We start from the raw sequence: 17600 nt of genomic DNA, 5'->3' as shown, positions 1-17600 counted from the left end.
GAACAATGTGTTTGACACACTGAGCTTTATATATATATATATATATATATATATATATATATATATATATATATATATATATATATATATATATATATATATATATCAGCCATCCTGCACGCTATTATTGTTTTCAGGCCAAAATGCATTTCCTCTTTCCTCAAAGAAGTTTTGTCTATGAGCATAGACAGGGAGTGTTTAATCTTATCCACAAAAGGGCGGTGTGGGTGCTAGGCTTTTATTCCAATCAAGCAGGAACTACACCTGATTTCACCTGATTAATTAGTAGCTCTTGCCTTTCTGTAGACTCAGGTGTGGATTCTGTGTGATTGGAATGAAAGCCTGCACCTACAGTACACAAAACCGCCCTTTCCGGAACAGACTGGACACAACTGTAAGTAAGTAATGTAAAGAAATATCACTTGCATATATTATCATTAAACTCTATAAGACTTGTGAGATTACAGTCACCAGTGGCCTTGTGTGGTCCTAAAAACAACTGAGCTTGATTTTGTCTGTCAGTGACAAGCAATTTGTGCTGGAAGTAAAAACATTGATAAACGTGGAATTCAAAACAGGATGTTCAGCTATTCATTTAAAACACAACAGGCCCTACACCTAATGCTCCAATGTTGAAAATGTGTGCTTGGGTTAGTAGTATTAGGCTCTCGATAAATGGCATATTTATTAAACTCAGCAAAATAGCCACAACATTGATACAGAGTATATATACACTGCATAATTTAATATATTGTTAATATATTCCTAAAATATGATATATTTCTTTTTCTAAATAAGATTTTTCCCTCGTGAACAAGCCAGAGGCAATGGTGACAAGGAGAAATGACATGACATATTAGGAAGAAACATGAAAGGAATCAGAGTCCAAAGGGAACCCATTCTCATCTGGGTGACACCGGACAGTGTGATTATAAATAATTTCCTTTCTATAACTGTACACTATATACTTAAGTGCAATTGTGTAACCAGAAGCTTTTGAGCAACTTATGAATATGAGTGTCAATGTCCTTTCTGAATTCATTACAGTTTTGATATAAACGTTTTTGTTGAAGTTATTAAATGTTCAATAATTGAGACTTGATTGCAGAACTGATTGTGGTAATTGCAGTCTACAGCCATCTCCATGGTTTCTAATTAGTATTATCCACAGTGTTTAATACTAAGTGAAGATTAAATCATTACTGTTGTGTTTGTGTTAATTTCCGCACTGCATCCAGCGCTCTCTCGTGTTTAGCGGGTAACCTTTCTCGATGAAGCGTCTGGGGCTTATGCACCAGTACTGGTCTCCTTGAAAAATGTAAACATGACCATTAGTCCAGGTGAATGCTGCGTCTGGATTGGATGGTAACCCAGAGATGAGATGGGAGAGGGGTTTAGGAAATTGTTTCAGTTCATCAGGGGAACCCAGTTCATCCCACTGCCAGTATTCGAAACCCTGAAAGACCAACAACATTCACTCAATGAATCAATCAATGAGCTATTTATATGTAATTTGAAATCCTAAGAGGCCTTTTTAAATGTTTGAAGTATTTGAGAAATCCTTTTAACATTTTTATATTTATTAATTATTATGTACTTCCAGAAACATATTGTGGATATTGTGTCTCCAATGGCAGAGATGAACTTTAAAAAATGTTTCTAAAAAGTAAAGAATTTTTATTTCAGTTTGAATTTTTCTAACTTATTGTACTTTCTGCATTGTGTAACATCACAACACACATTCATCCAAATCCCTCATCGACTCACATGTGTCCAACATGTGTACAGCATCATAGGAAGTACTACAGAAAGGACAACTGTGTCTTCACTGGTAAGGAGTTTAAAAGAAGAGTCTTTCATTTCTCTAGTTAGAGCACACAAATCTTTGTATTTTTAAAAATCGGGACCGATTGAGGGACCGATTGAATGTCTGTTTCCAGAATTCTTTTAATAATTTAGATACTGAAATATGTTTTTTAAATAAAACATACACATACACATGTATATAATGTGCTATAAAAAAAAATAAAGTGAATGGTCTGGGTGCATGCTGTGGGTGCTTTACCTTAATAAAAATGAGTTTTTTATTGGTTTGAAAGTAAAAAGCGGCGTCGATGTTTGGTGGGATAGCAAGCAGCTGGGGATAACCATGGTCCAACTTAAAGCCAGAATACCTCCAAACTTTATCACCTGGAAGAAAGGGATGACGTGTACTCATGTAAGACTAAACAATCACATTTAAAAGCAGATAAAGGGAATGTTTAATGTATTTTTTGGAGCTATTTTTGCTATAAATTAATATTAGGTGATTTTCTGACTAACAAGATGAGTCTAAATCCTTCACTCAGATATGAAGCTGAACTGCTGAATATCTGAATTTGCTTTGCTGGCCAAAGATACAGTATGCATTCCTAATCAAGTCACCATTTAAGGAATTTAATCAAATGAATGCAGGTCAAAACAGACAAGCAGTCCAAATCAAAGCTGAGGGTGAAAGGCGATGCTTTACCTTTAAGAAAGTAAGACTTGTTGGTCCTTTGCGAATGCACAGCAGCATTTAAATACCCAGGCAGTTCCTTCCACAGGATGTTAATCCGTATCGGTGTGTTATAGCCATCATCAGATATCGTCCATACATACTCTCCACTGAATGCAAACGTCTTGTGGAACGGCCCTAAACAGAAGAAACTTTTAGAATGATTATATAATATTCCCTTGTGCATCTGATATATCTGACTATGATAGCACAACTCACATAGTAGTTCCAGCTATATCCCAAATCACCAGCTTAGCTTAATGTGCACACTCTAATATAATATTGTTCATATAGTAATATCATTCACAGGTACTTGGTTAAAACAATTTAAAAAAAAAAAAAAACAAGTTGCATTATTAAACAAACAGAAAGTATAATCCTTGATATGGTGACGTTTATGCTATGAGACATTTCTTTCATTTTCTTTCACTTATGGAAGAAGTTTCTAATAGCATGTTTTCCATCTCAGGACTTTGAAGTAAAGGACTTTGTACTTTCATGGCAATATGACACGCTGTAGTGTTTTTGTCTTATCTTCAACAGAGAGAAGAAAGAGAGACTAGAAAGAACAGTGGGTTTTAGCTGCTCTACTGAAAGTCATAACAGGAACTAAAGTGTTCCGTGGGTATTCCACAACATCAAAAAAACAATAAACATAATGACGTGTCCTTCATTAATAAATTCTATTGTTACTTGTTGGTATGTTCCTGTGGTATAAGTGGACTTAAACACTTCTTCTACATGACATAACCAAATAACCAACTTTAGGATGATAGCAGTAATCTCACATAAAACCTTTTTTCTATAAGATTACAAGTGTTTTATTTCTTAATTGATGAGCCAGCAAGGGTAATGGTCTTAAAGTTTCAAGTTTAGCATCATTACCAATGTATCTGTACAATAAAATCTTTGAAATATGGTGGAAAATGTTAGAACACACTGATGTCAAGCAAAACATGTCTTTACCAAGCATTATAGCATCCAGTGAGTCAGTGCAGGGATCAGGTGGAGGTGAGTCTGAGGACTCTGGAGGTTGTTCCTCTGGTTTACCTTTAACAGAAAGGAAAACCTGTTGGGGCTTTGAGAAAATTTCAGATAAAATGTCAGATTCCTAATCCTCCATTTGAGGAATTAGTGCTTTGAAGATTTCAGCAACATGTGGGATTAAAGCCGGACCATGTTCTCACCATACAGTGCCTGGATTCCACGGATATCATCTGGATGGAGCTGAAAGTTGTCACGGTAACCAGTGTACACAGGGCCCATGAGAGCACTGGAATACTGCGAATGGTCTAAACCGAGAGCATGGCCGATCTCATGGGCTGCTACAATTCTCAGATTTGCTCCATAGTTTTGCCTCTCAGTCCACAACTCCTCTGCATCAAAGTGCACAATGCCGGATTCTGGACCATCAGCGTGAGCCAGAACATCTCCTGCAGGAACAAGACAAGATGTTTGTCTTACACTGTAATGAAGATCAGTCAGCCAAATTATCCAAAGAAACTACATTTACATAGTATATACTGCATAGTATACTGATATATTGTATTGTATACTGTCAGTATATACATTTACATAGTATATACTGCATAGTATACTGATATATTGTATTGTATACTGTCAGTCATTTAAAATAAAAATAAAAATAAAAAACGAATATTAAAAATTATTCAAATTAGGGCCAAGAGAGGAATTCATATTTATGAAAAATAACTTCTTATCATCCACCAAACTACTTCCTGTCAGTTAGCAGTTACTATGAAAATAATGCATTAGAATGAGTACATTAATATATACCATGCAAGCAGAACTGCTGTTAGAAAATAAATCACCTTTTGACCAGTCGCTTTCAAAAATTCAACATTACGGATCATTCATTCATTCATTCATTCATTCATTCATTCATTTTCTACCACTTATCCAAACTTCTTGGGTCACGGGGAGCCTGTGCCTATCTCAGGCGTCATCAGGCATCGAGGCAGGATACACTCTGGACGGAGTGCCAACCCATCACAGGGCACACACACGCTCTCATTCACTCACGCAATCACACACTATGGACAATTTTCCAGAGATGCCAATCAACCTACCATGCATGTCTTTGGACTGGAGGTGTGAGGCAAACATGCTAACCACTAAGCCAACCTGCCCCCCCATTACGGATCAAAACACTGTAAATAAAAGCAATAATAATCCTCCAACACAATAATGATTGTGTCTCTGCATCAATCAGTCCCATAAATGTGCATTTTCTCCATTTGTCTCTGACACACCTGGTCCATCAAATGGCACTGGGCAGACACTGTCCCTTTTGTGAAAGGACATTTTGATGTCAGCGTTTCCCGTAGTGACCTCGTAAAACTGGAGAGGTGTGACGTCACTCCAGTACTTGAACGCTGCCTTTATAGCTGTCCGGGTTTGAGCCATTCCCAGACCCTGAGCATAGTCAAAGACACGGTAAGTCAGCTTCTTCTTATGCCAGGAACCTGTTACAACACAAAGTAAAAACCTTTCACTTACATTTTAACAGCTGGGGATTTTTGCTAATGATGTCCTTTATAACAAAAAAATCTGATCATTTCCAGATAATCCTGTACATGAACTGTCCTGAATTGGTGTCTAATCTTATCCTCAAATGGCTGATGTGGGTGCTGGTGTTCACTCCAAACAAGCAGGAGCAACACCAGATTTCACCTGGTTAATGATAATCTTGGCTTTTTTAGACCTTAATATCTAAAACTGGACACCTGCATTAGTTTATATCAGGTTCAGAGTTATAAAATCCATTTAACTCACCCAGGATACGATATCTAAGAGTTCTGCTGTTAAAGGGATCCTGAAGGCCACAGCGCGGCTTTTTCATTATGGCTAGCGTAGCATTGTCCAGCCTGCCTGTGATTGGTAGGGCTGTCACTTTCTGGAATATTCTAATAAACACAGGAAGGAAAACCAGAAAAACTAAAACGCATATAGTTTAATAGGCATTATAGGGCAGTGGTGGATCAACAGTTAATTCTCTGGGTTGTAAACAGGAGTATTGAGGTTCAAGCCCCCAGTGCTGAAAAGCTGCCACTGTTGGGCCCTTGAGCAAGGCCCTTAACCCTCCCTGCTGTAGGGGCGCTGTGTCATGGCTGACCCTTTGTTCTGATCCCAAAGCTGAAATATGTAAAGAAAGACTTTCACTGTGCTCTAATGTATGTGTGACAAAATAAAGTTTTCTATTCTAAAATGTTAATCTAGCTCCAGACTAACCACACTATCAAAATGGGCAGTTGTATACATTATTAAAAAAAAAGTTTCTCTGATTAGTTCTATAGCTGGAATTTAATCTTTATTTTTTTCACATAATGAGACAAAACTTGAGACAATGAACAGTATTTAAAAGGCAACACAAACATCTCAATGAACACTTCAGACAAGACTTTGTTTTGTGAAACTTTACAGTCGGAAACTTTACAGCCAGATCTGTGAGAAAGTGCCACATAAAATAGATGGATGGAATGAAAACGATTATGAGAGCTATTGATGTAAATCTCTTGATAATCTCGTAATAACTCATGTGATAATTTAAAACATGAAGCAGTTAAAACTTGGAAGCATGAGTGTGTGTGTGTGTGTGTGTGTGTGTGTGTGTGTGTGTGTGTGTGTGTGTGTGTGTGTGTGTGTGTGTGTGTTACCCCAGTGCTTCAGTTATTTTTTCCAGCTGTGGTTCTTGCTCTTGCAGAGATGTAGACAGATAGCCATATCGTTTTAAATATCTCTGAAGAGCAGATATAAGATTTCATAAATTACAGATTACAATTCTATTATTTCTGACACAAAATAAATACAACCTGAACGATGTAGTTGACATATTGGCATTTGGTCTTACTATAGCCTGCTCCAGTTCTGTTTGATGCGACGCAGTAAATAGTGGCATCCCGATCAGCATCAGGAACATTACGGCATTTCCCATCTTCAGCACAAGACACCTCCACATATTTAAAAGAAAACCTTCACAGCTGTCACTCGTCTTCAGTGTCACACTATTAACCCACCATGCAAATGAGCTAAAAAAAAGAAGTGCAGTTTACTAAAATACTTGTGCATCAAATTCTATTACCATAAGCTGTTTGACTGCTGTTATCCTTGTTTGTGCGGATTTTTCGAAGGGCCTAAATCCTGGAGCGCTTTGCTTAAGCTCTGCAGCTTTCCAGGGAGTATTTTTGAATTTATACCCTTTACCAAGGAAGGCGTCGTGGGCAGTCAAATCCGGCTTGTTAAATTTATAGAGAACACCATGCCAGCACAAGTCCATGACCAAAGGCAAGGTTAAATTACATTGCAGTTTTCAAAAAACCTGAAAGAAATTGCATTCAAATTTCCCCAACTAACCAAAATGACCGTTAGCTATTGTAGTGCTTCAGTTACATTGACTTCATTTAAGACTCAGATTTTCTATCTGGCTGGATATTTAGAGTTTGTTTATTAAACAATGCAATCATTTGTGACAACCTGTGGTTTATTGAGTTTATTGAGTCTTGAACATATAATTTATTATAGGTTTTTGAATATTTTATTAAATCTATAAATCATATCATGGTATGCACTGTATACTTTCTGAATAATAAAAAGTAAAGATAATTATTCAGGTTTTTGTTTCTTTAATTCTGCAGGATTTTAGATTTAAGGATTTTACTCTTTTGATTTTATTTACATTCAGACATTTTGGTTAATTTCACAGGAATTTGTATTAACCAGCTAAATCTGATTATTTGCAGTAAAAAATTTTTTTGTTAAATCGAGTAGAAATCTGAGAATAAATACATTAATAAATAAATCAATAATTCACACCACTACATTACTGATTGTTTTTCAGGTGTATTCCACCGAATATTTTGAATTATTATGATTTTTTTATTAAATATGTTCTATTTAGTAACATTGTAGAACATTCATAAAATAATTTAATCCCAGTTATCACTTACATAGCTCTTTTTCCTGGGTCCAAATTTACAGCTTTACCTAACCAATTTTTTGTTTGTAATGTAGAATCAAACATTCAGGTCTTTATGTAAGTTACTATAGAAACTACAATGTCTGGCATTTGAATTATGGCATTTGGCAGATGCCTTTGTCTGAAGCGACTTATGTTTATCTTACTTAAACTGCTGAGTAATTGAGGGTTTACAGCCTTGCTCAGGGGCCCAGCATTGTCAGCCGTGGGATTTGAACTTACAACCTTCCAATCAACAGACTAATCAGAATTAAACTGAACAATTTAGATATTAAACTGAACAATTTATACAATATTCAGCAATTAAATGCAGCAATGGCTTTTTTTTTTTCAATATAAATTATTGCTTGTTTATAAAGTGTCTAGTCTCTACTGTCATTCCTACATCATTATTTTATTGGCAGACGGTATTGAGCCACTGGAACATTCTGTTCTGTTTACTACATGATTTGTGACAGTTTCTGCTCCGTCCCTTGTGGTTCAGTTTGGGGACAGATGGAGAATTGTTTCATGCAACTTACATAATTAGAAAATAAAACCACAGAACAATTTGGATCGTGACAAATAGAGATTTTATATAGCAATTGATTCTGTTGTTGGCTCTATCGTTTATTTAATTTGCCTGTTACATAGCTGTATATAAATGCTTTGTTAAACTTTATTGAAGTCCCACTGTGATTTTTGCAGACGTGCTGTCATCTGTACACCTATTTATTTCCTCTTTAAATTGTAATGCAGTGTCCATCCTTTTGTTCTGTCTTTTCCTATTTTAAACAGACCACTGAATGGAAAAAAAGAAAGAAATCTAAACCTTATCCAATCATTGACAGATCTATATATTTGTATTATATAAATCTCGTAGAAATAGACAGACAAATATAGAAATAGCAGTAGAAATACTCTAAATAACAATAAAAAACTATAAAAAAAATTAAAATATAAACAATAAAAAAAAAATACAAACATACATAGCAACAAAAATGATTGTAATTAATAAATTATTATTTAAAAAGGTGTAAAAGAGTATTGGGGTTCAAACTGTATTCATGAAAAACATCTACCCAATTTTAATGGATTTATTATTTTTTTATGTAGATCAAGGAAGTGTTAGAATGTCCTCACAGACAGCTGTTTTTATGGTAACCATTATGTGTCTGAATAAAATCCAGCTGTTTGTATGACGTGCTGAGTGAAAATCCTTAAATGGCTGAATGGCCCTGACAACATCTTGAATTAAATGGCATCACTACAGGAAACCACAATGGGTTCAGAAATCCTGGTTCCTTCGCTGGTTACATTTAAACTGCCTCATTTTTGTTGTAGATTCACCTGATAACCAAATTCTCAATCCTTTATTGTGCTAGAAAGGAATAAAAACTTTGTTTGACGTGTTTAACGTGATGTGAAGTAAATTTCTCCTGTAAGCAATATGTCATTTTTTCCTGTGTGTTACCTATTAAAACTTCAGAGAGCTTTGAACAGATGTGGGGGCATGCTAGGACCATGACAACCGAGTATTTACAGCATCTCATCAACCCTCTCTGCTTTAAAGATTTCATCCAGATGAGTTTCCCAGAACAGAAGCAACATTCAAGAATATTAAACTAAATATCAGTCATATTTAAAGACAAATATGCTCAAAACAAGTTCATGGTGTGACCAACATCTTTTGGGGTATTCAAGTGTACATTGGATGGGTAATGGGTTCAAAACATGTGGTAGTCTAGTGGTTGAGAATATAGATTACTAATTGGAAGGTTGTGGGTTTGAATCCCAGATCCACCAAGCTGTCAGTACTGGACCCCAGAGCAACCTCTTAACCCTCAGTTGCATAAAATGTGTGTCTGCCAAATGCTGCAAGTTTAAAGTATTTAAAGAACCCACAAAAACATAGAATGATTTTATATTAACAATTTGTGCAAATCTGGTTGTCAAGTGGCTTAATTGTCATTTTAATCTTATACAGCTGGAACAGTACAAAAAAATTACTCAACCAAATAAAATATATCTGTGTATATGCATATTTTACATGACGCATGAGATAATAATTGTTCTTGCATGACATGGTGGTGAATTGGGTAGAGTTCCTGGATCACACCACCATGGACTACAGTTCAGTCCTTAGCCCAGATTGCAGCTTGTGTGAAGGTTTTCATGATCTTCCATGTTCATTTATATTTAGGGCATTTGGCAGGTACGCTGTGTGATTTATGTTTATTGTGTTTGTACAACTGAGCAGTTGGTGGTTAAAGCAGTAGTAAAACATCTTAAGCACTGAGATACCACTTCTCGCTGTATGTGTAGATATTTCCAGGTTCACCGGTTTCTTTAGTCACTGGTGTGCCCTTGAGCAAGGTCCTTAACCCTCTGTGCTCTCTACAAAGGCTGTATCATGGCTGACCATGCGCTCTGACCCCAACCCCAAGTTTTGAAATGTGAAGAAAGAATTTAACTGTGCTGTGATGTATATTTGAAAAAAATACAGGCTTTTATTCTTTGTGAATTTTCACTTGCTCTTACTGTGTCTGTATTGGTTTCTTCCATGTTTTCATCAAAACATGTTAGTACATGAACTGGTGTCTCTGCATTCTCTTTAGATGTGTGCGTGAGTGAGTGTGTGTACACATACCCCAGCATGTATTTTAAAGTCACAGAATAGACTTCAGGTCCACCCTGAATACATATCATCCTCTTATGAAGATATCCTGTGATACACTACTGGCATTGGGTTCAGATGAGTATTGTGTGGTAGAAGATTCAAACTCATTTATCTGAAACAAACTGAACGTCTTTCATTCTTTAATGTAATACAACAACACTGCTTAATATTTGACAACTACTACTATAAAAAAAGGATCATACATATAATAAAAAGGCCTTCTGAAAGAAAGAAATGACATGGCTGACTTTTGAAATACTGTCTTTCTTAATCAGTCCAAAGATGGCCAATCCATACGAGTTTTAGAAGTAACCTGTGGAGGTACAACATGCTTTACATTGTTTAAGATCATTACTGAAATCACAAATGTTAAAATTAGGAAAAAATACTGCAGCCATTCAAGTCCTAGCACTGTGTCCTCAGAGTGGCTTGGTGTTCAGTTCGTTCTTTCATTTCAGTCTGTGTTATGAAGAAAAAGGTAGTGTCAACAACGCACAGCGTCACGAAGGAAATCCTGCCATGACGGATCCATCACGAGGAAACTGAGGCGCAATTCTCAATGAGTAAAACGAAGGCTTCCTCACTCCTCTAATCTATTTTGGCAAAATTCATCCCACATGAATGCATAAATGTCATTCATAACTAAGCTTTACACAAAAAAATGATTAGTAGTAATGGTTTTATGGGTAGGAGTGAGAAGCACTAACTGCACGATAATGTTTAAAAATAAACCTGTTTTAAATATTCCTGTATCACAGATTGGCAGAAGTGAAAGGAACAAGGCTGTGGGATGGAGCTTCACAAAACTGGAAATACACCAACTGGAATAAATGAAGATCTATTCTAAATTTTGAAAAAAAAAAATAATAAAAATAAAATATATATATATATACAGAAAGAAAACACTACACCATGGGCCCCTCTGCTTGTAATACACCATCATGCTTTACGAATCCGCCTCCAGCTGCCTCAGCTCTTCGCGTAAGGCTTGAGCCCGTCCTAATTTTTCCAACTGATCCTTGGAAGGGTTTTGGAGCTCCCCCGAGTCTACTTTCTGCTGCAGCTCCTCCACTTGGCGCAGCTTCTTCCTCACGTTCTTGATCTTCTTGGCTTTGTCCGTGTTAGCGGTGGACAGCTCTGTAGAAGCGCTCGCGCTTGTGCTGTTCTGCTCTTCAGCTACAACTGCAACCTTCTCCAGCTCTTTTGTTACTGTCTCCACCTCCTTGTTCACTTCAGGGTGGCCCTGCACCTGCTGCTGCTTGCGTTTCTCTTTGCGTTTCATGTTGCGTTTGGCTGCTTTGGACAGGCCAAATGACTCGCTCTCTCGTTCTGTTTTCACTGCTGCCTGCTGCTGTTGCTTGGCTGCAGCTGCATCCTCTGGATTCATTCCGGGAGGCAGATCCGGTTTGCTCTTAAAAAATTTCACGTATTTATTCTCGTAGCTGAGCAAAAAGAAAGAAGAGAAAAGACAGAAAGAAAAGTAAATAATCATTCACTTGATTTTTGTAGTAAATGATAAGTTAATGATTATTTTCCAGTAACAGCACACTTTGAAATGCTTTTTCTTTCCTGTTAAACACTGACCATTTTATTTGCATCTACAGGCCATGTTTTTTTTTTATCTGTTTCTTTTTATATTTAATGTCACATCTCTTCAGTACATTTTGATCAAAAATATAAAACTGTGATTTTAAGCACACTTGGCAATGTCAGAGTTGCTGTTACACAAAAATGATCACCTGACCAATCAGATTTTAGAATTTTCCATACAATAAAATGATTTATTTCAATGCTGATTTACAAGACATCATGATTGTTCAGTAAGGTTCAGTGTGCAACTAGAAACGCATGACACTTACACAGGCACCTCCTCCTGAGGAACATATCCGTCCTTCACTCGCCGAGGTTTCCTCCATGTCCCATCTGGACGCTGTGTAGCAGCAATATACTTTCCTGTAAAAACATGTAAACAACAGCAACGTCAACGCTGTGAGTTTGTTAATGATTATGGAGTGTTTTTTATTTTTGCGCATTGCGACTTTGCAATGCAAATATTCTATTTGTATTGTGCATCTCAAAATAGACCAAACATCAAGTGGTATATTACACTCAAGTCAGGAGTGGACAAATCTTTATACAATCAAGACACAAAACAAACTGACTGTGTGTGTTAGTAACATTTGCCGTTATACACCAGTTCCTGTGCTGCACTCCACTGTATTTTGTCAATTAACATCAACATAAAAATCCTTTTTATGCTTTTTACACATTTAAGCAATAAAACAAATAATTGTTTACTTATTCTTTTTCTCTTATTGCTACTTTTAAACAACAGTGTGCTCATGTTTATGTCTCCAAATGAACGCTTTAGCAACGTGAAGCCACTTTTTTTCCAATTAAGCTACTACTTGAATCTGAATTCTGGAATTTGTGCATTTCTCACCAGGTCAGAGCTAAACTCCCGTTTATGCACAATATAATTATTTATTTTTATGTCATGGACACAAGGGGAAAATCGCTACGTTTCGTTGTGTGTGTGTGTGTGCGTGTGCGTGTGTGTGTGTGTGTGTGTGTGTGTGTGTGTGTGTGTGTCACTACAACAGCACTACCGGTAACCGCCTATTCGTTGTAGACAGTGAGCTTAGCTTAGCTTATTAGCTTAGCATAAGGGGATAAACCATGACCACTTATGAATCCAGTGAAATAACCAGTACCTGTTAAATGTAAACGTGTGTAATTGACACAGTGTGTAACACAATGACGTGTACAATGCGACTCGGTGCTATTTCGGGACTTAAGGCAGGAGGTTCATTCAGACTGCGGGACTGACAGCTGGCTAAGCGCTAATGCTAAACCGCTAACCGACTGTCTGCAGGGATTCACGGTTCACTATTTTTTACAGTGAATACTGCTCAAATCCAAAGCTTTTACATGCTCTGCGTAAACGAGTCTACTATATTCTCAAAGAGGGCTACTATAATGATTTTAACAATGACAACAAAATCATAAAGCTCACCAGACTCATCTGTTACATAGGGAGTCGCCATCTTAACAGATGTAGCACTTCCGGTCACGTGGCGGAAGCTGTCTTCGTGACAATTTCAAAAGAGCGAAAGATGTGCGGTTTTTTATTGTCATTTATTTGTTTGTTTGTTTGTTTGTTTGTTTTATTTATTTAAATATGTGAAAACCTTTTATATACACATGGTAATATGTGATGGTTCTGCCGTGATCTATTATATATAAAAACTTCATAAATGTTGAATTATGTTAAAATCATGACTCAAACTAGTGACCTATTATTCTGACTTTCTTAATAAATCAGAATCAGGTTTATTGGCCAAGTGTGTTGACACACACAAGGAATTTGGTAACAGCTGTTAATGACTCTCAAAAGTGCAGATATAAATAACACTATACAGCTGTATATAACTATACAAGACAAAAACAGACTATACAAGACAATACAGACAATGTGAGACAATATAGACAGTATAAGTATTAAACAGGAATACAGAATATATGACAGATCAGTACATAAAGTGTGAGAAGTGCATGATAGTGCAATTAACAATATTGGATGTCAGGTACGATAAAGAGTTTACTTTAGAACTTTTGTACAATATACAGCAGTAGTAGTGTGTAACGTATACGAATGATGTGATGACTGACAGTTCTGATATCGCAGTACTTATAGATATGAAATAGGGAATATAATTATGGTGAGTTGTTAATCAGGGTGAGTGCCTGGTACCTGGGGTAAGAAACTGTGTCTGGCAGTTTTGGTCAACATAGCGCTTGCCAGATGGTGATGGATGTGCACAGGACAGATTCAATGACTGCAGTGTAGAACAGCATCAACAGCTCCTGTGGCTGACCGTACTTCCTTAATTGGCGTAGAAAGTACATCTTCTGCTGGGCCTTTTTGAGAATGGAGTTTATGTTGCACTCCCATTTCAAAATGCTCACTTTGTACTCTGGTAAACAAACTTTAATCTAATCTAAAATTTTCTTGTTATTATTGCAAGATTATGTTATTTGACATTTCAATTCACTTTCACTATTATACTGAAATAGATTAGATGAAAATCTTTAATTGCCAAATATTGTTAAACAATGTTTTATGATTTGTTCATATGCAGTATTCCCTGATGTTTTGAGATCAAGATTGATCATTGGGTCCACATTCCAGTCACAGAAATAATTATAGTAATGTTGTGACCTGAAGAGGCTATGTTTACTGGATGGTGTATATTAAAAAAGTTTATTATAAACAGGAATAGCAGGTTGTTTAATAAGATTAGGATTCACTATCGGTTGGTGGTTTAAAATCGGAGAAGAAAATGTGTCCGTTATTAAAGTTTAATAACTATATATCTATGTGTGTGATCTGGCCTCCTGTTTAGCCACAGCCTTTTTTCAGTCTTTCCTAATAAGTAAAACCAGGGTATCATAATGATTCATCTCTGTCATGTTGTAGATTGCAGGCTATTTCTGCAGACTATTGTGTGAGATGTTTCCTTTAATGCAAAACTCAACTGAATTTCTTGAAGAGTGATAAAAAAAAATAGAAATATTTGACTGCTGCATTTTAATAAGTGTTTAGTGGAAGCTTCCCATTTAAAAAGCATATTATAGCTAATATGATTCCCCAAATTGTACATCATTTGAACAGCTATCTGTGTTTGCTCTAAAGTTAGCATGCTAGTTACGATAAGGTTATGCTTCTAAACAGCTATGCACTAGATATATATTATTTTTATATTATATTATATATTATTTTTTTACATAGCCCTTTTGCCTTCTGTAAGCTTTTTGAGATCATAAGTAAGAATTTAGAGATATCAAGCACGGAATGTTTTACACCCTTACTGCTGCTGTTAAAAATAAAGAAAAAAAAAATCCATCCTGCAATTTTTTTTTTTACAACTCAGCAGAAATTGGGCTTGCATGGGTTATTGACTGCAGTTTGTGCTAACACACACCAGTTCAAGCTTATGATGTAAATCAAACAAGTTGAGGGTGTTGGAGTGTTTGTCCGTGTTGTTCCTGATGGATTTTAAAAACATAACCTCAACATAACCTAAAATTAACATAATACCCATGACTATCATCAACACTATAAAATCCTCAGCTATATATTTAGACAATTCTGTTTGTCTTTTGTTTGGAAGTGGTTGTTTCAATTTCAGCCTGTATAGCCGAGCCATCGGAGAGCTGAAGGCCACGGAACAGAGATGAATAGTTGCAGTTATATACATTTAGTTGTGTGGCAAGCCACTCTTATCCAGAGTGGAGTACAAAGAGCTGAAGGTGCAGTCATGAAAAGCACTGTAAGCAATTATATCCTGCAAGGCTAGAAGTTCATGCTGTACAAAGATGGTGTACGAGTACCAGAGTGGTAGCAAAACAGGACCATTTGAAGGTAAATGCAATACAAAGACTATTCTTTGCAAAGTGTATGTGAAATTCAATCTTGAACATGATTACCTGTTAATTACACCAAATAACCAACATATTTGATATGTTCAAATTTGCAGTTGTATCAAGAGAAAGTGAACATAAAACCAGGTCATCAGTTCGAGTATCACTATGTTTATGTGCTGTCTGTACGGGTTTCCTCTGGGTTCTCAGGTTTCCTCTCACCCCACAAAAAAGCTATACAAACTGTTCACTGCATTGAGGCCAATGACCCTACCCATCATAAAGCATTTGCTAAAAATTAATAAAAGGAATGAATGTAAAAGAAATAGCCTACATTCCTAGAAAAAGTAGCCCCTCAGGGAGTGTTTAAAGTGATGTTTCTAGGTTTCTAAACTTTTTTTTTTTTTTTTTTTTTTTAGTTTCTCCCCAGAGAAACAAACACATGAATCAATAAGATTTTTTTGATGCTTTTTTATTTTACAGTACAGGCCAACGTTTCACAATGTTATTATTTTATAAAAAAATATTATTTGTTTGTTCATTCAATGCTACATACAGCACCACTGTGCCACCCACAACTAAACATTATCCTAGATATTGCCCATGTATTTGGCCCTTCTAGTAGGAATGCAATGACCCCTGGGTTGTTCAGATACTGAAGTACTGAGATATTACCTTTTGAGCAGCAGTCGTGCCAACAGCCCTAAATTTAAAGACCTTGGCCGGCAGGAAAACGTGTCCAGTTAGCCTGTACAGTGAACTCCATTCAGGGTTTCTTGCATAGGCTTTTCATGCCACAAACACAAGGTTGTAAATTTGATCCTTGCTGCAAAAGGCAGCCAGTGGAGTGATCACAAACGGGGATAATCATACACTTGAGAAGTGATCAAATGGAAGATAATGAGTCTCTACTCTATAAGAAAATGAAATCAACAAGTTATAAGCATTAAAACAACAAAATAATTTGATGAAAATAAACCTAAAAACTATTCTTCTTAAGTAAGGAAACACGTTTCATATTCATCTGAGTGCACGTTCCCCTGGGGAGGCTTAAAGCTCCTCTGCTTTTGGAACAGGTTTGTTTCTTTAGTCATGGACTCCAGGATGAAAGAAAAACATCCCTCATACAAAAAATTTGCAAAAGGCAACTAGTCCAAAATCAGGCTTCTTTGTAAATAAAGCCCAAGAAACAAGTGATGGTGCCTCGGATCTATAGATTTGTGCTTAGTTTTCTGCTCAGATGAATGCTAGACAGGGAATACTACATCTGGAAACAGATCAGCATGGAGCATTTCACAGATGAGTTTTCTCCACAATTTATGATTTCTTTACAGTTTTAATCTATAACATATATCATTGAAGGTTAATTTCACTAAAGAACCAAAATTCTGAACGACTTGATACAACCTGTAGTTCTAAAAAGAAACAGATTTGTGATAGAAGTTCCTAAGGATTATGGAAAATTATGGTTCTAGCTTTAGAATTTAGATTAAACTAAAGATTTAGATTTACTTGATTTAGAAGCCTTTGTGAGAGAGAAATCATTTAATCTGCAAAGAAGTTGAAAAACCGTCACAAAGATTTTAAAGTGTTTCTAGCACTGTTAGTGCACTCCACATTATTTTCCCCATTATGTATTTGTTTGTTTGTTTGTCTGTTTGTCTAATGTATTTTTAGTATCTTTAGTATTTTTACTTATCTATCTATCTATGTAAAACCGCATTATGAACAATAGTATCATCTACTCTTGTTAGATTTAGTATATCACTCAGTGACAGTAATATGTCCCTCAAGATGATGTTCATTTACTAAACGATATAATTAAAAGGAATATTCTGTCGTTGTAGGACTCTACTTTAGCTATGACATATTGCTGTTAGTGTTTCTTAGGTTACTAGCCTTTAAATAAAAATGTGTGTTGCTTGCAGTGAGTGTTTTTTTATTGTAAATATCTGTAGATCACCTAGCCAGACTTAGCTTTATTA

The 17600-nt window shown here is 36.0% G+C and overlaps 2 protein-coding genes across 3 annotated transcripts; both read right to left on the bottom strand.

Moving 5' to 3' along the window:
• Positions 1-1216: 1216 nt before the first annotated feature.
• On the bottom strand, positions 1217-6713 carry LOC113655786 (matrix metalloproteinase-19-like). 2 transcript variants are annotated; one of them, XM_027166538.2, is made up of 10 exons: positions 6639-6713; positions 6408-6507; positions 6214-6296; positions 5333-5463; positions 4810-5022; positions 3724-3969; positions 3503-3586; positions 2510-2674; positions 2066-2190; positions 1217-1456 (listed from the first exon to the last, which is right to left on the bottom strand). In XM_027166538.2, exons 2-10 carry the CDS (start codon positions 6489-6491, stop codon positions 1217-1219), a joined length of 1371 nt encoding a protein of 456 aa, XP_027022339.2. In that variant the 5' UTR covers positions 6492-6507; positions 6639-6713. The 2 variants fall into 2 exon arrangements, with proteins under 2 accessions (XP_027022339.2, XP_027022338.2); XM_027166537.2 differs by having other exon boundaries at positions 6408-6707.
• Positions 6714-10314: 3601 nt separating this feature from the next.
• Positions 10315-13298, bottom strand: pym1 (PYM homolog 1, exon junction complex associated factor). The gene is made up of 3 exons (XM_027166428.2): positions 13208-13298; positions 12051-12144; positions 10315-11633 (listed from the first exon to the last, which is right to left on the bottom strand). The coding sequence occupies exons 1-3, from the start codon at positions 13236-13238 to the stop codon at positions 11138-11140; spliced, it is 621 nt and encodes a 206-aa protein (XP_027022229.1). The 5' UTR covers positions 13239-13298; the 3' UTR covers positions 10315-11137.
• Positions 13299-17600: the final 4302 nt, after the last annotated feature.

Source organism: Tachysurus fulvidraco, chromosome 14, assembly GCF_022655615.1.
Source record: "Tachysurus fulvidraco isolate hzauxx_2018 chromosome 14, HZAU_PFXX_2.0, whole genome shotgun sequence".
Lineage (NCBI taxonomy): Eukaryota > Metazoa > Chordata > Actinopteri > Siluriformes > Bagridae > Tachysurus > Tachysurus fulvidraco.
This window is presented reverse-complemented; position numbering and strand designations above follow the sequence as displayed.

Excerpts from the sequence above, each read along its gene's own strand:
- pym1 (XM_027166428.2), bottom strand. The coding sequence starts at position 13,238 with ATGGCGACTCCCTATGTAACAGATGAGTCTG. Across the intron at positions 12,145-13,207 it reads CTATGTAACAGATGAGTCTG|GAAAGTATATTGCTGCTACA; the intron begins GTGAGCTTTATG and ends ATGTTTTTACAG. Across the intron at positions 11,634-12,050 it reads CCTCAGGAGGAGGTGCCTGT|CTACGAGAATAAATACGTGA; the intron begins GTAAGTGTCATG and ends CTTTTTGCTCAG.
- LOC113655786 (XM_027166537.2), bottom strand. The coding sequence starts at position 6,515 with ATGTGGAGGTGTCTTGTGCTGAAGATGGGAAATGCCGTAATGTTCCTG. Across the intron at positions 5,023-5,332 it reads TCTTAGATATCGTATCCTGG|GTTCCTGGCATAAGAAGAAG; the intron begins GTGAGTTAAATG and ends GTGTTGTAACAG. Across the intron at positions 3,587-3,723 it reads TGGAATCCAGGCACTGTATG|GTAAACCAGAGGAACAACCT; the intron begins GTGAGAACATGG and ends TTTCTGTTAAAG.